Source organism: Aythya marila (genome assembly GCF_965140915.1).
Source record: "Aythya marila genome assembly, chromosome: 2".
NCBI lineage: Eukaryota > Metazoa > Chordata > Aves > Anseriformes > Anatidae > Aythya > Aythya marila.
This window is the reverse complement of record NC_139043.1, coordinates 61371335-61394642: the sequence shown is the minus strand read 5'-3', so window position 1 is coordinate 61394642 and position 23308 is coordinate 61371335. Positions and strand designations below refer to the sequence as shown.

Here is a 23308-nt window from a genome sequence, read left to right as displayed (position 1 = left end):
AATAAATAAAGTCATCTTGAAAGGGATGTGTTTACTGTTGGGTAAAAACACCATATTTTCTTCAACCTCTCACTTGCTGAATCGTAAAATATAGATGATGCTCTATTGTCTAAGTCTGTCAGACTTAATGAGTCAATACTATGAAGTGGTATATTTTTCTTTGCATTGTACTAGAAATTTGACAAAGGATCCTTGAAAGCTAAATTGGCTGAAGGGGTGTACTGGTGAAATCAATACCCTCTGTAGAAAAAAGTGGCAAGCTGTAGGAAATAGTTTTAACAGGGCAAACATTAAAAAAATGAAGACTGCCCAAGACTCGAAGTTGGCATATGGTGAATTCACATATGAGTGATCCACATTAATCAAAAAATTGATCATACCTATGAAAATTTTTTTATAATTGTAAGGCAATATCCTTGAGATTTTCAGGCAGTTATAATATGATATAACACATTTGAAATTGAATAAATTTGATTAGGCCTGATATTTTGTTGTCTACTTGGACAAGTGACCACGAACAGCATGTGTTTAATTCTAATGGGGTTCCTGTTGTATATTTCCTGTCTGTCACAGTTGTCTATCTGAAGGACTGTTAAGTTACTCACCAGCTATCTACATGTTATTATACCTGTCTCTGTGATTACTGTTTCCTTCCACGTTAGAATGCAAAATAACTTTGAATGTTTAATAAAATATATATATATAATAATAATAATAATATAAAAAAATAATAAAAAATGTTGGGATGGAAACTGAAGAAGGTCCTACCCACTTACAAGGATAAACTAAATATCAGAAGTGCTGATAGTTGTACCTAATCTGAGGTGAAAATTGGCCTAGATTTCAACACAGAAATGTAGGATGTGGCTGGACAGTAAGAGTATCTGAAGAGACAGCAGCAGGTGTAGGAAATCCTTGGAAATACCAGAAATCATCATTGATGTGGTTTGTAACTTGCTTTCTCAGAAAGTTATTTCTCTAGTTTCATTTATTCATACCTGCTCTCTCCCAAAAGCTTATTGCTATTAATAAATATCAGTAAACAGGGGAAAAGATTTCAAGCTTTCCTGAAGAAAGTCTTTCTCATATACATGTCACATGTATAGGTCTGTAAGTTCCTCATGTCTTCACAGAACCCTGTAAGACGACTGTAGGATGTACATGCAGAAGTTCTACAGAGGAAACTGCATCAAGTAAAATCTAAGATACACAAAATATATACAGAAATGTTCCTCGCATCTTGCCTCTGAATCCCTCCCTTTCTAACTGCAGGGTTAAACACGTCTGAGATTACACCTGTGCGCACACCTCACTGGTCCCATACAATTCCCATCAGTGATTAGCTTGCTTATTCCAGAAATCTTGCCAGTTGTTTTTGATCAACATCCATGGTGCTTTTATATCCTGCTCATGGCTTTGCTGTGTTACCTGTAGCTCTGCTCTGGATGACTGTACACCAGATGGAAGGGCATTATTCTGTATATTACACAATCTGATGTTTGGAAAGCAAAAAGCATGTGGTCTGGAACTGGAAAATGCTTATTTCTGAGGTAATTAATGACCCCCTTTGTGTTGGATGCTGGGACTATGTGAGCTGAGCTTCCCAAACACAGATGTGGTGTGGAGTGCTCTGAAACTCTTGTTGCCACATCTGGCTGGAAGGTGGCACACACCTGAGACCCTGCGTGCACCTGAAGCCCCTGGTGACGAGGGATTGCCATCTGCTACGAGAGCAGAGGGGAGAGTAGTGCACATGTGTGGCCCTTAGTAGGCACTTAATTGATCTAGGTTCACCCGATGCCCCAACTTAAGCATCAATACATGTTACGATTTTACCTAGACTCTGCTGTGATGCAGAGGTGCCTAAGCTAGCCCACCTGGTGCAAGTTGGCAGCACTGAGTTGAAGACAAAGCTTGGCTGCTTGCTCTTTACACATTGGCTATAGCAGTGCTTTCTGAACATTTTGTCCCTACAAAAATTGTCACAGTTCTCCATTTACTGGGCTCGGCTCTTTCGATTCCTGCCCCATGGAGGATGCAGGATGCTGCTGCCTCTCCTTCACCATGCCATCACCTCAAGCAGACCTAGACTTATCTCTGAAATTATAAAGTGCTCTGGACCTGCTGAACTGTGCAGTTGCTCTGGTGTCTCTGCTTGGTGCTTTTTTTTTTTTTTTTTTTTTTTAATAATTTTTCCTTTTAAGACTTTTTGAGGTCCCTATGGAAGAAGATATTTGTGACTGCACCCATAAAATCCGAGTTTCCAAATCTCTCTGGCTGGCTGGTAGAAAAGGACTTTTGCAGTCCTTATCATGAGCCAGTGAGAGGTACACAAAATTTCCCTTGCTTGGCTTTCCACACCTTTAGAAAGCCGCGCGTTTTAAGGGCACCATCTACTGGCTAATGTGAGCAAAATGATGCACTGGTTTGTTATCGACTCCCTTTATTTGCTAACATAATGAGTGCTAGAGCCACTATAATCAATGGGCAAAAGATTGGATTGTAAATAGTGAAAGCTAGAATAGTACTAGGTATGTCTGAAACAAAACCAAACTGAAGTTGACAGCCTTAAGGTTTGTTAGAATTAAATCTCCTCAAAAGCCTTTTCTGGCTTCAAAAAGTCCATTACTGTTTAGAGGACATCATTATCTTTCTAGAGATTTATGAATCTGTTCTGGCCATGTTTTGCATACCTTTGTGGGATTTTTTAGCTTGGTTGGTCTTTTCTCTAGAAAATAGAATTTTTAAAGAAAACAAGGAATTGTCAAGGTTTATGTGTACACTTGTAATATGTTCTCCTCCCTTTTGACCCATCAATGGAGTTCCTCATGATTACTCTAGCTATAAAAAATAAGTCATGGGGGGTAAGTTATCTCATTGATAACTTATGGCTTCTTCTTTTTTTTTTTTTGTTTTTCTTTTTCCCTATAGTTTAGTGCTGTGAGAATCCCAAAATATCATCTATGCACTTGACTAACTGTATATTGGCTGGGTCACATAAATATTGACAGTTATGGCAGACTGACACTGAGGCAGAAAAAGGCAGAATTCATATGGGGTTGTTTTTATCCTAGGTAATATCTATAAGCAGTTCCAAATGTTACAGGATTCCTCTGTGTAGGTCCTTAAATTTCATATAATTTGCTATTAAATGATCCTCTGGGCTAGTGTATTTCCTTATGTAGGCAGAAAAATATTTTTTCTTACTGTACTCCATAAAGTAAATGGGTAAAGTGACATTTTTGCTTAGGACTTGGGGAAAAAAAAGTATGATATGAAATAGAATTTGTAAGGATGACTGTGGTTCTATATTGCTATGGACTGTTAACAGGTAGCGTTTAAATGTTAGGAAGTTGTGATTCAATTATTATGTGGGACAAGACAATGTCTGCAGGTACCTATAGTGTGTCATGCTGACTCCAAAAGCAGAACTGAACCGGACAGATATATAAACATGCAAAGAAACATATTTGGTGGCATTAAAAAAAAAAAGCAACTGTGTGTGCATGCTTATGCATATACATCCAACTGTTGTTACTGCAAACAGTTGTCTCTCCTTTATATGCATGAAAATTTGTATTATTATCAGTCTTAGACAATGTAACTTTTAAATGTGATGCTTTTTATTTCTCCATATTTTCTCCTTTCAGTTGCAAATGAGACGGGTGACAAAAATGCACGACCACTTTCACGATTTGCCCGTAAGTAGCCTTTTTTATTTTAACTGGGTAAATTGTCTATGTATGGTAGAAATAAATACATTCAGTATGTATTTTAATCTCATATTATGGCAACCCTATTGTTATGGTTTATTTACAATACTAAACTGAAGAGCTATAGTATAGAAATATCTCTTACAGAAATCCAGTCTTTCTAAACAGCGTTGATGCAAATTCAAAAGAGTGGAAGGCTTTGTGGCTATATAGCTGTTTCAGGCAAAAAAAAGGTTATAAAAACATGTCACAAAGGCAGCTAAAGTTGACCACAGGGGCTACAAAGACTTAGGTTAAGCCTTAAAAATAGCATACTGGAAACGTGTTCAAACCACAATGATACTTCATCGCTTTTTGCATCCCATGGCAGGGTTGGGAGCTAAAGATATGGCTTGAGGTTTGAAATGAGTGTTGCAGGTTTGAACAAAACAAAGGGATGCATGTGGTAACGTAACACCAGGTGAGCGTTAATGTGACCATATGGACCATTAAAAACAAATGTAACAAAAAATATAGGATCGAAGAGGAAGATTGGAGATCCTGTTCATAACTTATGCAGTTTCATAATGCTTTGTGATCATTTAGTAGGGAAAACTCCTCATCATTACAAGGGGGCATTTGCCATCATCATTTGTACGTGATACAGATCAAAACATTGGAAGATTTACATCTACTGTGCATTATTTGGCACAGTCACATGATGGCGCTCCGAGCATACAGGCGGGGAGAGTGAAGGCCACAGCAGAAACTGCTGTGGCTATAAAATCTGTCACGCAGTGATTTACAGGGTGATGAAACAGATTGAACAGGACTAAGAAAATTATACTAGCATTCTTTATTCCTGACTTGGGGTTTACTTTCCTTCATGTTGTAGACTGCAAAGCTTAAAAAGGGGCTCTGTCAATCACTACTGGCTGGTTGAATGCTGAAAATGTTCATCACAAAGGAGAACAATGTAAATGTCAGTATTTTCAAGTTCTTTTTCACTCTTTTTGTCCATTATGGTTCCTAAATGCTAGTTTTAGGCTTGGAAGATTCAGTCCAAATACCATTTATTCCCAGATATTTGAGTTACGAGGACTTCATGCTGCAGTATTGACTGACTAGATCAAACATAATGCTGTGTTTTGAACTCGGCTGGCATTCTAGTTCAGATTTTGGCATTCGTAAGAATGTGATTTTTCATAATTGTGTGCAGGGTGTAGGTCTTAGATGCAGGAACAACCAGGTTGTGTTCCTGCTTTAATCTTAGCTCTCAACCAGGTAGCCAAGCCTTATTTGCAGAGGTCCTGGTGACTCGCATTATATGGAAGAGAACTGACTGGTGGATGCTGTCAGATGAACGAAGACAAAGGAAACCCCCTTGTAAGGCCTCATTGTATTACACGGTGCTGCATGGGATTAAGTGAGGAGGTGAGATCAAGGTCCCAGGCTGGCTGGCATTGATAGAAATACAGTGCAGAGGTGAATACTTAGATTAAAGACTGCATTAGGAGGTAGCAGCAGAGACCTGGTATAGGGATGGAAAGGGATAATTCAAACTGTTAAACAGAGGATTAGGATTTTAATTTAGTGATTTGGGAGTCAGGTTGAGGATATAATGATGCAATTAAACTGAGGATATAATGATATAATTATAGGTTGGACTAGATGATTAAATGTTGAACTAGGTGATCTTAGAGGTCTTTTCCAACCTAAATAATTCTATGATTCTAACTAGTTTATCATAAGGTACAATTGATGGTGACTGTGGTCATGAATAGGATAAGGTATAACTCCGTGGAAATGGCAAGGAAAAGTAGAATGTGAACTGTTATGAAAAGGAAGGAAATATCTTTGGCATGTGCTGAATTAAATGGGTAATCCCAAAATCTGTGCTGAGAGCACTATAATCTACCCTGCCATACCATGTTTTCATCAAACAGTCAGTGAAGTGCGGACCAAACATTAAAAACATTCTGGCTGATGAATCACAGAAAAATTGGCAGTATTTGAGGACAAGGTGTCAAGCAATAACTGAAGTTATTACTGTTAGAAATTACTTGAAGATGATTACTGTTATCATTGTCATCTGGTTCACAAAACAGAGACTGGATGTTTTCTAGGACTGACCCTTCCACTTGAAGGGCTAGTTTAAAGGCAATTACTAACTTTACCCTCACAGCAGAGAACAGGACAGCTGTTGCTCTGTAGCAGCTGCCCATTTGTGGTCAATGCTAAAACTCAGATTTCGGTGGGATTGCAGTTAGGCTGATCTTATTTCCTTTATCTATCTTTCTGTGCATGAAAGCAAATGACAAATATCCTATAGAAATTCAGATAAGCTGTGTCCACTGTGCCTGTTGCCCACAGCTCTCTGGTGTATGTGGTTGTTTCCGGTTTACTTTGGGAGCAAACAAGAAAAAAAAAGGTTGCTGCTGTTGAGCAGGACAGTAGGAATGCTGGCTGTATGGTATCTGTGTAGGAAGACTAGTAGTGTAATAATATTTTCAGAGTATATGAAAGTATTTGAACACTTACTGTGTCAAATGTACCACATAGTTTAAGCAGAATTCTGCATTTTAGATTATAACACTTCAATCTATTTTGCTTTTGCCTCTAGCTCAACTCTAATTATCTTTGACAGGGTATAATAAAATGAAGGAGAAGTATTTTTGCAAATGTTTACACTTACCACAATGATTTGAAGTTAAAATTGAGTTGTTAAGTGTTACTCATTCCAATGCTAGAGCTAGCCAATCTCCCGTTCTCTTAAATGTCCAATTCCAGCTCATTCAGCAGACTGAGTTTAAACAGTTACTTCATAGTGGGTATCTCACTGTATTGTCTTGCTATGAGTCCTATTGTGTCATCAGTATTTGAATAGTTGCAGCTGTTGGGATTTAGGTCCATAAGGCTTTCAGCATTTCAGGCAGCTGGAGGCTTCTGGCTGATGTATGGTTTAGCAGGTCTGTTGAGCAAAACACTCATTTGCTTGAATGTACTTCATCTGAGCAAACTGTGGGCAGGCTGTGAATGTTGGTTAGGACAGGTGGACGTAGCATTTCAGTACTCTAACGAGGTTAGTTAATTCATGTTGGCTGATGGTGATCTTCAGAAGAGCTAAGTGTATAGCTAGGTCTACAGTCTAGATCTTATTATAGTGAAAAACTATGTAAATGAATATCCACACTGGAGGAAAAGGGCTGTGGGTCTATGTACAGACAGTGTAGGGAAAAACAATGTATATTGCAAAAAGTACTTGTTTTTCTTACCCTGATGTTATTTAAAGCAAAGCAAAAAATTAAAAATTGACAGTATGGCTTTCAATGGCAGTTTTCTAACCTGTCACTGTTGGTTTTCAGTGGTAGTGTGTGCCTCAAGCTACTTGTATCTAGTAAGTGCAGGAAAAGATGAATATGTCTTTTTCTAGATCCATCAAGTTCTCCTGCAATTGACAAGCTGTAGTGCTTGTGGAATAAAAGAAAGGGTACAGCTGTGAAAGTAAAGAGAAGGTTCAGGTTGGGGAAACTTGGCAGAATCTTTGGAGTTATTGCAGGGAAAAAAACTCAGAATTATAAATATGGCTTGAGAGCCTCTTTTCCACAAGATATGTTTTTAATAGTATGCTACATTTATTTTCTGCAAGTCTTGATGTTCTGATTTTTTTGTCTTAGTATGCAGCATTTATGGTGGGATGACAACTTGTTTGTCTTTGTTGACCTTAGCTTAACAGAGCCTTAAAAATCTGTTTCCAACTGTGCCCATGTGTGCCATACTTTTGCAAAAGGAATGGTCCTCTCAACATACTATAGGGAGTTGCACTACTTTTGGCTATAACACTGATGATCAGTCAAATAATTTAGAACTCCTGCATCCTTTATGTTTCTACTTATGAAATAGGTACACAAATGCTTAAATATTCAAATAAAACTAAGAAATGTGGAGAAATTTGGGTGGTGCTTTAAAGTACAGAAACAGTAGTATAATATAAATGTTTGAATGATATAGATGTACTGATGTTGCATTTAATTCTGCAGCTGTTGCATATAAATTACTTGGCTTTGGACTACCTGGTGTGAGTATTAATTTTCTAGCTATTGTTAGACACAACTCAGCACAGAACATCAAGGTTACTTGTAAATCTTGGTAAATACGGTCCTTGCATATTAAATAGCTGCTGACAATTAAGAGCAATGAAGCACACGGATATGAAGTTTTCCTGAGTAGCTGGGAAATGTTTTGAAATTTTTTTGGGGATGGAAGAGATAAATGAGAATTCTTGCCTTTTTTCTGTCTGCACTATTTAGGCTGTATGAGAACAAGGCATGTAAGACAACTAGCAAACCAAGCCTGCCACTACCCATTTGTTGCAGCAGATATTGCTACTTCAAACAGTATTTTCTCGTAATATAATCTCAGGAGACATAGGATAACAACTCTACTTTTCAGTTTCTGCTCATGTACTATGTGTGTCAAACAACAGTTAGGCTTAATCCATGTGTTTTAGATCCATTATTTGCTGCTTAATTGTCTCTGCTGGACAGTTGCATGAGTGCCAGGAAAATATTTCAAAGTGTTATCTGTACAGTCTTCTATTAAAGCTAGTTGCTGACTTTGAAATATTCCATTTGTCAGAATATTTTGTTTGTTTGTTTTGCATATAAAATGTTCATAGAGAAGGACTACCAGAAGAGCTGGTACATCTTATTACATTGGAATCCAGTAAGCTTAATGCTCATGGCACTTCTGTTGTGGGAAGTCTGTTAACTGAAATCAGGATTTCAGTACTTAGCTGCTCTTGAAAGCTGCTAACTTGCCCATATATATTCTATAATGCTTTAAAGTTAGACTATGATACAGGTGGTCTGTATGGCAATATCCCAGGGGTTTTCAGAAGTGCCTAACTTATTCAGAAGACTTTTGGAAATATGAAATATGCTTTTTTAAATTTTATGAAATATAAGTTGTGTATACTCTTCTTGAAAGGCAGGGAAGAGAGATCTGACTGAAGGGTGCTAATTGTACTTTGTCAGTGGAACTACATTTCTAGACAAGAATGGATTTTGTGAATGACAAGCACAAGGCACCTGGTGACACTTCTAAATAAATGTAAAAAGAACATCCATAGCAATATTTTGGCATTTGAATGTCTATTGAAAAAAGCTGAAGTTTCAACAGAAAGCAATTATGTTTTCTAGTACTAGTCCTTCAGTGATATACTTAATCTTTAATTTAACCATTATTAACTTGAGTCAATGAAAGTCAACAATTAATTTTGAATCTATTTGGTACTTTTTTTTTTTCTTTCATTTAAATATTGCAATGACAATACATGCTAAGCTCTAATTCAAATATAATGCGAAGAGGAAGCTTTTTTGTTGACACATGAAAGCTTCTTGGTCTGCAACCAGATCTTGTTATGGGTGGTTGTTGTGTCTTGACTCTGGTAGGCAGCAAAGCCCCACACAGCTCACTCCCTGCCAGTGGGATGGGAGAGATAGAAGTGAGAAAGCTTGTGGGTTGAGACAGGGTTTATTAGGTAAAGCAAAAACTGCACAAAGCAAGCAAAAACCAGCAAAGCGAAATATGGAATTCACTCATGACTTTTCACGGGCAAGTCAGGTGTTAAGCTATTTCCAGGAAAGGAGGGCTTTGTCATGTGTAACAGTTACTTGCGAAGACAAACACTGCACCTCCAAATATCCATCATTTCTTATTCCTTCCCCTCATCTTTTATTGCTGAACAGGACATCGTGTGGTATGGAATATCCCTTTGGTCAGCCTGGGTCAGATTTTGTGGCTGTGATCCTTCCCAGCTTCTTGTGCACCCTTAGCCCACTTACTGGTGGAGCAGTGTGAAGAAGCATAAAAGACCTTGACGCCCTCTAAGTACAGCTCAGCAACAACTAAGATGTCTGTGTTATCAATGCTGTTTTGGTCACAAATCCAAAACATAGTACCATGTGAGTTGCTATGAAGAAAACTGACTCTATCCCAGCCAAAACCAGTGCAGAGGCATTACAGTCTTGTATTTTAAAATGACCAAATGTTAGTGCACTTTGAGCTTTATTTCAGGTTTTCAGGCATAATCCCAAAATCTGATGATGCAAAGGGAGAAAGATAGCAGAGAAAGATATCTTTGTTTTCTAGACTGTTGAATTACTGGTCTAAGAGTTCATTTTCCTTCTCTCTCTGTTTCTGCAGGATCTAAATCACAAAACTGTTTGTGGAACACCATTATTGGTGGGCTGACTGGCAACCTCAAGGAAAGGCCAAAGCCCACCATCATCAGTGACCCGAGACCTCCTGAGGAAATCTTAGCAGATGAGCTACCACCAGTGGACAGTCCTGAGGCATTGGTGAAAACATCTTTCAGGTCTGATGATATGAGTTTACTTTGTTTATGGTTGAGAGGATATTTCTAAGGTTGTCTATAGTGTGATTTTGGTGGGAGAAATCAATACTTAAAGATTCTGCAATGCTGCTTAGCTTTGTATGGATCAGGAGTGAAAAAAGAGGTCCATAAATAATACTGACTGGACACATCTCTTTTTCTCAGCCGTCTTAAAGTATTATGGAAAAGAAAGATACAAATACTGTAATTACTGAAAATGGTCAACAAAGGCAGCTCATTATATGGAAATGTCTTTGAAGATTGATATTGTTTCATTTGAAAGTGCTTTAGTGATGAAGGCTTGTACTTTAGGTCAGATGATGTACTTTACTGATGCAAGGGAGTGTCAAACCTTTCTGTTGATGTAATGTCTTGAGAACTGTCTAGCATTAATTTATTTTGTCCAGGAGAAGGATGCTAGGTAGGGGCTTGCAAGCAAGCAATTGCTGCTGTTGTAAAGTATGAGATATATCAATTGCTGGGTTTTCTTCTCATTTAATCATGTGGATGTATAGTTGTCAGATGTTTCTTGACATGTTTTCTGAAAATAATTTTCACAAAATAAAGTAAAATGGAGAAGCTATGTGCATGTGGTGGATCTTTGACGAAAACATGAAAATTGGTGTGCCCAGAAAAAAGTTTGTGGCAGATTTTGATTTTTCCAACTGCTTTTGGAGTTGTTTTTTTTTTTTTTTTTTTCTTTTTTTTATGTTGAAAAAAAACAACCTGTGTTCTAGTTTTCTTTTATAATCGACATGTGTGAAAGCAAAAAGTGATTTTTGCTTTGGATAAATTTTTCTGTGCTGAAGTATTTTTCTTATACCTCAGTCTGTCAAACTTATTTCAGACTTCATATAAACATTATTTTGAAGGTATTTATTTATTAAGTTATTATATTTATTATATTAGGTAGTAATTTGATATCTTGTTTATAGTGTTTTATGTTAAAAAAAAAAAACCACAACCATCAAGTCAGTTTATGTCAGGTTATATAAATCCTGTAATCTTATAGCCCTTAATATAGTTCCTTAATATTTCTATTGAAATGATTCAGGACAAATGTTCCAGAACCTGTATCCTCCTTTTATAATGACCTGTGATATTTAATGACTTTTAAACACTTTTTGATTCTGGTATTTGAAATCTAGTTCAAGTGCTCTTTTTAGCTTTCATTTCTCATAACAAATTCTGGGCAGCAGCAATCCTTACGTTGCCGTCATCAAGATAATTCCAACCATTTTATATGACAAAATAATGTCACAGCATTTCAAATGGTATGATTTGATTATCTGTGTAGGGGTGACTCTTGGAAGAAGTGAGCTTGTAAATAGCATAATAAGGACTGATGAATTGGAAAATGTAATTTAGCAAAATAGTTTTGCTAATGTAGTGTAAATGGCTTTAGAAACATTAGAGAACCTTTGCATTTCATCTGTATAAAAATTACTGTACAATGTGGCATTGTTTAGACTTTTATAGAAGGAAATCCAAACAGATGGTTGTTATGAAGTAAATTGTTATGAAGAAAATTGTCTAGCTTTACAAAGAAAAGTAGTCCTGTCTGTCTAAGCAATGCACAGGAGCTGAAGATAAGAGTACTTTGCAGTTACTGTCTGAAGGCACAAGAAAATAAAAACACTTTTGTGTTTTTATTCGCTTTGGGATCTTGTTGGTACTATGGTGTAAGCTGGGATTTAGGAAGCAGTAGCATTTTTTTTGCATGATTTACATACTTGATTCATCAGAGTTTTCTGTGGGTAATGATCTTCAAGTACATCTTTGACAGAGTGTAATTGGTACATGTGGGTGCCAGTGATTGTCTGCCAGTTACAGGCTTCCCTTATATCTTGTTTTCTAGACACACGCGGAAGACCTAGATAACCCATTGCATTTTAAGGAATGAAATGTGCTTAAAAAGTTTTCAAGTCCAGAGTGTCCTAATTACTAATCTGGTGGTTGAATCCTGGGGTCAATGGAGGGCAAGGTTGTGATCGTATGAACTGAATTCATGGCAGGAAAGACCAGACCCTGTTTTCTAATGTGACTGCTAGAAACCATGAAATTCAGCAACTACTTCTGATTCACTGCTGTTAGAGCAGTATATGGCAGTACTATCCCTTTCATGCATAGTTAAAAAGAAAATGTCTCTCCAGTGTCAAATGAGTCACGCTTCCTTGTGATTGCATCTCTTTTTATGTGAATACATGTAATCAGTATGAAATCCCAGTTGCCACCCCTGGTATTAGATCTTGTTTTCTACTGTGCAGTACTTATTGTTCTGTAGCTTGGAAAATTAGGAGATTTATATTTGATTTTGTTCATCATCCAGATATGAGATTGAAATGCATTTAAACATAAAAGGAGAAATGTGATTAGTTCAATCTTTCTAGTCCTACTTTTCCTGCAGTAGTAAACCATCTTTACGATATAAAGCAAAACAAACAAAACCAAAACCAAACCAACCCCTTCTCTACACCCCAAATCAGTATAGTGCATGATCTCTCCTTAATCAAAATCTGTTCTGATGGTCTTGTTTCTTCTACATTTTTTAATGCCTCCTTTCTGACGATACCAAGAACAAACTCAAGAGATTGGTCTAAACAAGATTAAGGACCTCTCTAAAGAGAGAATTGCAAGAGTCTGCAGTACCTTGTTTGCAGTACTGTGTTGAGCAACTAGTCATAAGTAATTTTATGCCTTTTCAAGTTATACTACTGCAGTGCTTAAATTATGGATTCTAAAATCCATTCTTACTGGTATTTACTCCTTTCCTCTAGTAAAAACAGAGGAGATGCTAATTAAAATATGGTGGAAACATGGAGAATGTAGGATTATCCCCTTCTGAGAATTAAAAAAAAAAAAAAAAAAGCAAACAATTACATGTATAAATGATTAGCTTGGCTCATACTTCACAATTTCTGTGAATATTTTCTTTTTAAATAGCTGTGCATGTATCAGCATTTATATATGTAAAATCATTGGCTGTGGATTGATGCCCAGGGCTATTAGATGGTGGACCTGTGCCTTTGTCAAGGCTGCTGGGATCTGAATGTTGCCTGGAGATGCCAGCAGTTACTGATGCTGGAGCTTGTGACTCAGAAACTCTCTCCTAGATCTGCTTCTTGATCTGCTAGGTTCCAGCAATGACCAGTGTTGAGGTTGGTATTGGTAGACTTAATGTTGCTTAATTAATGAACCCTAGAAGTGACCATGTGGTAACTTCACAGCTTGATTTAGCTTCTGTGCCCTGCTCCCTGGCAGCACCCCCCAAGAAAGTGCTTTGGTAATGCTGGGCCAGCATCCATCATGGGGAGCAGAGAAACGAGACAGGTCTGGGTGCTGTTCTCCAAATACAACCTGGAAGTTTATGAAAGTGTTTTTCTATTGAGAATACAATATATATAATAGAAATATTATACACATAATAATATTATATATATATATATAATAATTATTATATATTGTATATTATTATATATATATAATATAATAGAAACTGCTGCATTTGTCCCCAGGCTGCTACCTGGATTGAACCAAGTCACCAAGGGAGTGATACTCCAGGCTGAAAATTTGATGGGCCCAAGTTGTCATGATTCTTCTTAGTTCATTTGGTTTTGGTGTACAGGAGAGACAGCATTATTTTGAGTCTGGAGATCAGGGACACTGCACTGGGGCATGACTGTGACGGTGCTTATGGAGTAGTGGCAACGTTAAGAACCATGCTGGATCTTATGGCAGGAGAGTTCCTGCAGTACAGGGTGATGGGAAGGTCAAGGGAAGAACTGGAGTTGCTCTTCTAAGACAAAAGGTTCAGTGCAGCCCACCATCCTGGTCCAGCATCTTTGAGACAGCTAACATTGTTCTGTAACTGCAGACTAATCCAGCCAGATCTGTCCATCTGGTGGGGACTCCAGGCGGGAGTGTTTTCTGGAGTGATAAATCGGGATGTGAGACTAAAACCATCCACCCTACATCAGACAAGCCTCACTAAATACCTATGTAGATGAAATGAACTAGGAGGTGTGATATGTATTTTCTATTACAAAGGTCTCACTATTTGATAGGCCATATGTCCTGGGAACCAGAGTGGGAGATTCAGTTCCTTCAAGATGAGAATACTTTTGAGCCCAGTGCTTGCATGGGTTCTTAATTTTTATCACCTTTCAAAATATTTCCTGCTTTCATTTTGACTCGGTACCTTGCCTACCTTGGTAGCTGTGTTTTCTTCATCAGATCCAAACTTTATCTTTCCAAGGACAATTTGCTTTGCTTTCCTTATCTGCTTCTGTTCTGACTTGAGAATCTTAAATCACGTTGGCAGCTAATCTTCTTGTACTTCTGGCTTATTTGTGGGTGATGTTAACTCTTGCTCCTGTCAGCTACTGGCTAGTTGCTCCACAGGATAGAGGTGCTACTGCTGTGCTCCAAAGGTGAAAATTTCAGTCACAGCACCACAAGGCTCAATCCCTTAGGTAAAGGTGGCATCAGTGGGAATAGGGGTAGGAGCCTTCCTTCTGAGTCATAGCAAGAACCCACCTGCAGTCATGTGGTGGAAAGGAACGACTTGGGGGCTCCTCCATTGGCTGTGTTTTGACTCTCTGAGTGGCACCAAAGCTTGGTTGCAGCTATCTAAGCTGTATGTGGGGCCTGAAAATCAGAGAGGGAGTGAATGCTGTGTAGGAGAGCTCATGACCATGACCACAGATGGAGAATAAAGTTCTTTCTTCTGTCCCACAAATACATGTCTGGATCTCAGTATTTCTTTACTGTCTGCTTTTTAATTTTGATTTTATTCTTGTATTTATATTTTTTAGTTTTCAAAACACAAAAAGGAGCGATAAGACTCACTTGCCTTAACTTGGTTAAAAAAAATAAATCCTGTGCAAGGCTGGAAGCATGAAAAACACTCTCATTATTTTTTATACCCACCTACAGCATATCCAGGTCTTGCTAACCATTAAAATGTAAGCAGTGTCTCTGAAAACCACCCTTCTCAACATTTTTCTCAATCCAGACTTATTATAAGGCACTTTACTTGCATTAAATTTAAATTCATCTGTGTTCTATTCAAACCTGTTGCTTATTCCTGTTATTTATTGATACTCACTAGGATGAATAGGAAGTGAAAAGTGCTCTGTTCATTAAGGAAATGGCTCCCACATCATTCATCTCTTCTCTCTTCTTTTAATTGTGCCTTCTTTCTAGGTGTGTGTTAGGCTTTGAGAGAGCTATGCATTCATTTCTTGGTAGATTGAGATTTATGAGTCAGAGGGGGAATGATCAGAGGATAAAGATTTATACTAGTTACCATTCAAAGGCTGCATTCTCTCTCCCTTCACATATATCCACATGGGTCCAGGAGGAAGGTATTTTTTTCACACAGTTGAAAGAGAAATTGACTTTTTTTTTTCTTTTTTTTTTTTTTTGACATTATAGTTGTCTTGTTCCTCACAGGATAGATGTATTATTGATGACAAGCAAAGCCTAGTTATTCTGTCCCTGTAAATATCAGATACATCAAAAGGCCCAAGTTGAGAAATTCAGATGCACTGTAGGTGTCCTAACACAGCTGTAGGATCTAAAGGTAGGGAACAAACCCACTTCCAAAATGGGAACAGGACTTTGAGCTACAGTTCTTTGGATGAACAAGGTTCTGGTAGTAAAGCAGTCCTACTTGGAGGACTGGTTTAGCATATCTACTTGGCATACATCACCTGAATCTTGTATTATAATAAACTCTGAGCTCCAGATGAGCTTTGGCCTTTCTAATTTTGTCCCTGCACAGCCTTGCAACATCCTTATAGTCCTTATATTAGTCCTTATATTAGCTTTCCCATTAACTACTTCTTAAGCTATTGATCAAATTCACCTGCATTTAACAGTATGGTAGGCATCTCAGTGGTACTTAGTTCCTATTTCATGAAAGTACGTATCTTATTCTAGAAGATGAAGTGATCTATGTACCATGACTCCCTCCCTCCTGCTCTGGGGTTACACCTGGCATAGTCTTTCTGTGCATGTGCAGAGGTCTGGGGTTTCTGGATGCAAACTGAATCTAATGGACTCTTTCACTTAACGAAAGAGAGCTGGGCTTTCAGGAAAAATAGCACTGGAAAAGGGCTGGTGGCTACCTGGCCTATTCTTCCAGCCTGTGGTCTGTACTTGAAGGGCACTTGGGAGGAGGGGACATGGGCTCTGGTAAAGTTTTACTGTTCTGGTAGTCTGTACACTTCCTGTGGGCCACAAGTTGCTCATCCTGTTATTAAATTAAGACTTCGCAAACAGCTGGCTGCTTCTGGAGGTGAAATTAGTGGGGGCAGTGTCACGGTGCTGTATGAATTGTTTGGAGTTTCTTGCTTGTTGATTCTTGCATGTGGAGACCAATGGAATGGGCTATAAATAACGTGACAAGGGGCAAGGATGGCTACGTGGGATTTAGGATGTGATTTCACAACTAGTGTAAGCCAGCCCAAGAGCTGTTTCTCCCCCTGTGGCTGGCAGCATGTCCCTCCTTCCTGTTTTATAGTGATTGTTTGGCTACAAATAAATGCAGGAATAATTCAGTTCAGAGAACAGGACTGCCACTATCGGCAATAGCCTGGCTTCAGATCAGCCTCAACCAAGCATGAAACCGTATCCTAAAGTTTTATCACCACTGAAAGCTTTCCTTCCAAAGGTACTTATGTAAATAAATGAATTTATTGGGGGAAAACAAACATACAAACAACAACAGTTACAAACAACAGTTGAAAACAAGTGGAATTTAAACATGCTTATTTCTGGAAGGCTGTTGGGTGGCTTGTTGGCAAGGGGAGGTTTGAATCACTGGCAAAAGCCAGCAATACTTGCTTTTTGCCCTGCTTCTGCCCTAGGACTGTTTGCTAAGTCAGTATATGTCTCATTCCCAATGAGAAAATGGGATAGTGGCTTTCTTACTCTTGACAGTCAGTGTGTGATGAACAGAGATAAGTCTTTGACTAATCATTTGCTGAAGTGTTATCTTAAGTTCTATAATTTGGGTAAACAGAAACGTAAAAAAACATTTAAAGGAAATTCCTGTACGGTTTCCCCTGCTTTTAAATGCCTGGCTGACAGCAATGAAGTTGAATGGTGTGTTGTACTGTGATGTTTTTCTAAAGGAGGTGGTGAAACACCCTCCATATTCAATCCAGTAATGGACAGATTTGGCTTTGTTTTGAGACCACAAAACTTGTAAGTAAAAATTCAGGAATATTTTGAAGTGAATAACAACATCAATTATGAAATTGCCCAGAATAATCTTAAAGCTATTGGATAAAAGCTTAATCTCTACTAATGTCCTGCATTTCTTCTCAATGTGAAAAGCTTTGAAGGAGAAAAAAAGGGGATACTTTAACTCCAGTTAATTGAGTATGACGATCAGATCTGGAGAGAGAACTGTATCCTGCATAGGGAAAATACTAGCAATTTACCTATTGAAATATAAGTTTCAGACTTTGATGAAACCCAAGAAAGAATCTATGCTAAATATCTATCTGGGAAATACTGGAAATACCCATACCTGTTGCGGGTGTCATCCCTCCAGAGGAATGCTATTAATGCCAGACTAGGGGTTGCTCTTGTTTCTTGGAGTCACCTGTTATCACCCCCTACTCTGTTTCTCACTTTTTGATTCAGTGGTTTCTTATGAAGGTTTTATCCTGTCAGTTATTACCCCATGCAAAATTATTTTTGGTAACTGCCATATTTTGCCCCAAATTCTTTTGCTACAAATTCACAACCTGGCCTGCCAGCGATTTTGCAGACATATTAGCAACATCTAGGTAAGTGAAGCTGCTGCAAACTGTCAACACTCTTTACCCACATAACTTTCTAATGGCTGTTCTTTATCTGGTATTTGCATGTTAAGCTGCCTGCTGGCAATTTCTAGAAACTACTTTATGTAATAGAAAGGTCTCATTTGGAAATTATCGCACTATCCATCTGAGTACTCAGCACTTGCTGATGTCAGAGCCTCGGTGTCTGTAGTTTGCAGATTGGGACATTTATTTTTAGTTCCAATAATTTTTGGATCTGAAGCTACAGAAGTGTTCACGGCAAGACTGCTAAAACTATCATGTGTTACTTGGTTTCCATCTGAACTTTATAAATTGATCTAAACTTTACAAATTGACTGAAGTTGTCTTGAAACCAGGTCTGTATTCTAAATTTGTGATATCAGTGCTGATCTTGCTGTGATAGAATCTTTTTTTCTATGTTCTTTTGGTCAAAAGGCCTTCATTTCAGATGTGGAAATTGCCCTGAGAATACGGGTTTTGGGTACTCATTTGTTCCCTGAGATTCCTTCTGTTGTACATGCATCTTCTTTTATGTGAGCACTTAGTTTACTACGGCTCCTTGTCGGAGCAAATTTTCTCCCATCTCAGCTGAAAAAGGCCAGACCACTAAGTGGTTTAAGTAACACTGGAAAAAGGAAAACTATCAGACGTTTATTTTCCTTCTTTCTAAATGGTGCATGCAAGCATCATTTAGAACAGTTAGAGCATTTGCAGTTGCAGCTTTTAAGATTGAGATAACATTTCTATTCTCAGTACTTTGCACCTCAAGATCAATTTTGTCATATGATTGTCATCAATAGTATTTTGTCCTGAATTGAGATGGTTTGTTATCCTACTAGGTTCTTGTAGCAGTTTTAATTAAGTCTGCCCTAATTCTGAACATAAGTTTATTATTCATAATAAAGTAATATCCATCCTGAAGATGTGATGTTGAGAAAACTGGATTCTTCTTCTGGCGCTGTACCTCGTTTGGAGGGCTTCTTCACTTCCCGTGAATCGTTTTAAAGTTGCTCATAATATAATTACCTGCTATATCAGCAGTACTTGAGTAAAAAAAAAAAAAAAAAAAAAGTGTAGAAGTGTAAATACTGTGAGCCAAATTTAGTGTGAATTGGCATAAAACTCGATTGACTTCAGTGGACTTTTACTGATTTACTGCAGCTGAGTATGTAGTTTTATATTTCAAAACTATACTCATAAACTGAAATTTGCATAGTTTTTGATTCATGTTATAAATCTGATGAACTTGGCAGAGTGATTTTGCTTAATCATTAGCAGTGCTATCAAATAATATTAATTAGAGTGGCATGGGCTGGAGGCAGCAAATTTCCTGAGTAAGGAATGTTCACAAAAAAGACGTTTCACAGAAACTGTGAAGCTTACAGACTTGAAATTGTTACACCCTTTAACAATTTACATGTTTGCTCTGCTGCTATTTCACTTTAATGTAGCCAAAACATTTTGTGAGTAGAAAGGTTTTGGCAGGGAATGACCTGAAATGTAGATTTTTAGTGTGTTGCTTGAGGTTTAGTTATTTGTCCATTGTATTGGTTCTCAGAAACAAATTGTACTTAGCATGTTTATCCTTGTAATTCATTATATATTCTCAATAATTATATTATTCTGACATATTGGCTCTTGTGCTAGCAAAACTGCTCTCATTTTTTACACAAATTACTCCCTGGTATCAGCAGAATCCCTGGTTTTGTACTGCCAGCCATGTTATTCTTCAATAAACTTTTTTTTTTTTTTTTCTGACTTGAGGTTAACCTCAGATTTATTGTTCTATATTTCTTTTTCTTTTTTTTTTTTTTAAACAGTTGTACAATAATTAATGAAAAGTTTATAATACTACAAATCAATTCACTGTATTTTCTGAAGATCATTTTTCCAGCATGGCTGTGTTACGGCTTACAGCACTATGATTTATGCTGTTTAACATCTATGACCTACATGATGGGGCACAGTGTACCCTCAGCAAGTTCACAAATGAAAAGAAACCTTGGTGGAATGTTTGGTAGATCAGATAGGTGTGCTGCCATCTAGAAGGACGTCAACAGACTGGAGAATTGGGCTGATAAGAACTTCATGCAGTTCAGTGAAGTGAAGTACCAAGTCCTGCACTTGTAGAGGAACATCCCCATGCACCAGTACGTGCAGGGGGCCACCTGGCTGGGAAGAAGCTTTGCTGAAAAAAATCTTGCTGTCCTGGTGGATGCCAAGTCAGACCATGAGCCAGCCATGTGTTATTGCAGCAAGAAAGGCCACCAGCCTCCTGGGCTACAGTAGGAAGAACACTACCTGCAGGTCAAGCATCCCCTCTTTTCAGTACTGGAGTGCTGTATCCAGATCAAGACACCCCGCTGCAAGAGATACATGGATATAGTGCAGTGAAAAGGACCAGGAAAGGACCAAGAAGATGATTAAAAGACTGGAGTATCTGATGTATAAAGGGATGCTAGGAATGCTGTAATGATCATCCTGGAAGAGAGAAGGCTTGGGAAAAGCTTTTTAGTACAAATACCCGACAGGAGGGAATACATGAGAAGGAGCCAGCCTCTTCTCAGTAGTGCCCAATGACAGGACAAGGGGCAGAGGGCAAAAAATGAAATACAAGAAAACAAAATTTAAACAGAATAAAAAGCTTATATATATATATATATATATATATATACATACATACATACATACATATACTCTGAAGGGTGTATACACACTGAAGATTGGTACAGGTTGTCCAGAGAGATTGTGGAGTCTCCATCATTGGAGGTATTCAAAACATGACTAGAGGCAGCCCTGGGTAACCCTCTGTAGTAGACCCTGCTTTGAGTGGGGGAGGTTGGTCTAGATGACCTCTAGACTCAGCCTTCTTGTGATTCCATAGTGGGAAGGGTGAAGGTGAGTTATCGCCCTGAGTAAAATCCTAGTGTCTAATCTGCATTGCGGATCGCTTATCTGCATTGCAGATTTTTGTTGTGTAGTCTGCACACATCTGCTGCATGGAACTCCCTCTGACGTCAGTATGTAGTAGAGGTCTGCAATGCAGATTCACAGCTGGGATTTTTCTCTGGAGAATTTCTCCATCTGTGTTTGAAAAGAATTAGAATAACATTTTAGAACTTTTTTTTTTTCCTATGTAAACTTTGTATTTTGTGAATTGAGTCTTCCATAGTGAAGTTCATTAAAAAGCAAGCTTCATCTCCCAGTCATCTAAATAAAGTGACACTGAGTTCACAGCTCATATAGATGATAGAAAAGAAGAAATTCATCTAAATCAGATACTGATACAGATCCTCTAATGTAATTTACTTTTGTCTGAACAAATTTTCTTTGTGAAGGGGAAGGAAGTGTGAATGACAGAGGCAATATGCATAAAGAACTGGTGAAAACTTTTTTGTCGGTTCATTGTGAGTTGGGTAATGGTCTTAGGGTACATGTAGCATTAGTAATCTTTAGTTCACTTCCAGGATCAGCTGAACACTTTGATCTGACTTGAATCAAAGCCTGGAGCAGAGGTTACTGCTACTGCTTGTTGCCTCTGCAGAGGTGTTTTTTGTTTTGTTTTGTTTTAGGTTTTTTTTTGTTGTTGTTTTTTGGGGGGGGGGGGGTTGGGGGGGTGGGGCTGCCAAGTTTTCTTTTGGTCTTAAATATATTGTTTAAATATTTATGTTCTCAGAGCTACCAGACTAACGTGTTATCTATTTTTAAGCAGTACTCTCTACTAATGCTGATTTCAGGAGAGAACTTGGCCTACGATACTCCACAGGAGATTTTTCTAATATATGTCCTCTGCCACAGAGGTCAGATGAAATGATAGAAAAGAAAATGATTGCGCTCTTTCTTTAAACTTCCAGTTGCTGAATTTGTCCATTGGATGTCCAAAATACAATTATCTTTTTTAGTCTTGTCAAAGGTAAAGTCATCTCAATTCAAATGTTCGTCTCTTCCCAGACAGTATTGGGAACTATGTGTGAAATACTTATTTTTGTTAGCCGGCATTCTTTTAGTTTGTTTGTTAGTTGATTGTTTAGTTTTGTTTTGTTGGTCCACATATGGCATTGATTGGATTTGCGGCCAGGTTCTCTGCCAGTTTTTGTCATGCATTTTTAGAGTCTCTGATTTTAGTGGAAGTGTACTAGGATACATCTAATGTGACTAAGATGTCACAAGGTTAATAGCACTACCTAATTGAATGTGTTTTGGATGGAGAGAGAGTTGGAAATCAACCATGCCTCTGTTTGTGTTTTGAGTGTCTTCATACACTGGAGAATTTAAGGGAAGTAGGTGCTAGAATCAAAGGACCAAAAGATAGCTTCACTCAGAATTTGAAACATAACGTGAACAACCATCTCTGCCTCTTTTTTTTTTTTTTTTCTTTTAATGAGATTTTCTGGGGAGAGTGGAAGAAACAGGTTTGCTATGTAACCACATTAAGATAAATTCTGGCTTTATTGAACCGTGGGATGAAATGCTGGCCTTTTAGGGCTATGTATGTGTAATTTTCAGGGTATGCACTCCTGGCTGTTGCTCTGGCTAGACCATTGCATCTAGGTTCACAGTACTTGACTTCAGTCTGCCAGGTCTCTGATAGCATTTGTGCCGTATCTGTCTTCCCCAAACCACGCAGACCCAAGGGCCACCTCACTGCCACCTTTATGAGCAGCTCTGCCCAGTGTCCTCACAGTCTGTGTTCTAATGACAAGTGGCAGATATATTTCATTATGATGTTACTAGCAAGAAGGAATGGCAGCATAGTTCAGCTGTTTTTTAAGGGACTTGGGGAACCCAGAGCTGCAGGTAGGAGAGCTGACGTGATCTCCTTGTGGTCATGCATAGCCAGCTGGCTGACATGCAGGGATCTAGCTCCTGTGCCAATTTTATGTCACTATTTTTGCCATTCCTACTGAACCAAGGTCTGTCACATCATGTTGTTTCTGGCTGAGTGACTCCAGCATCCCCTGGTAGGATAGGATTTGCAGGACTGGGCTGTGGGCTAAATGAGCTGTCAGAAAGTCTGGAATAGCACCAGCTCCGAGATGGGCTTCCCAATCCATCAGGAGAGGGTGGTCATCATCCTCTGTCTGCACCAAATTCACATTACCCTGTGGCCTTCTTAGCTTGGCACCAGCCTGTTCCTGTAGCCACAACACAGTTGTCGGAGCATGCAGGTGTGTGCCATCTGCCTTGTACTCAGTTTAGCAATTAACAGTTGCTTTCTGACAAAGCTATGCTCAGCTGGATTGGGAATGTCCATGGGATTGCCATTGTGTGTGTAGGAGGATGATGTCAGTTTGTGCACCTGCTGGAGGATGGTGTCAGGTTGTGCAGCTCTTGATGATTTTTCTGGGGTGAATGACACGAGCACTTCATTTATGTTAGTGTCACTGACCAAATCAGAATTA

General features: G+C 38.3%; 1 protein-coding gene across 5 annotated transcripts in view; it reads left to right on the top strand.

Annotated features, from left to right (window-relative positions):
• Positions 1–23308, top strand: part of PDE1C (phosphodiesterase 1C) — a 311425-nt gene that overhangs the window by 30334 nt on the left and 257783 nt on the right. For 4 of the 5 annotated variants that reach the window (XM_082755208.1, XM_082755212.1, XM_082755211.1 and 1 more), the window contains exons 2-3: positions 3651–3701; positions 9900–10071. In XM_082755208.1, the coding sequence (XP_082611334.1) occupies positions 3651–3701; positions 9900–10071 (223 nt within the window). The remainder of the gene's footprint in view (positions 1–3650; positions 3702–9899; positions 10072–23308) is intronic. The other variant, XM_082755210.1, reaches the window with a different exon arrangement.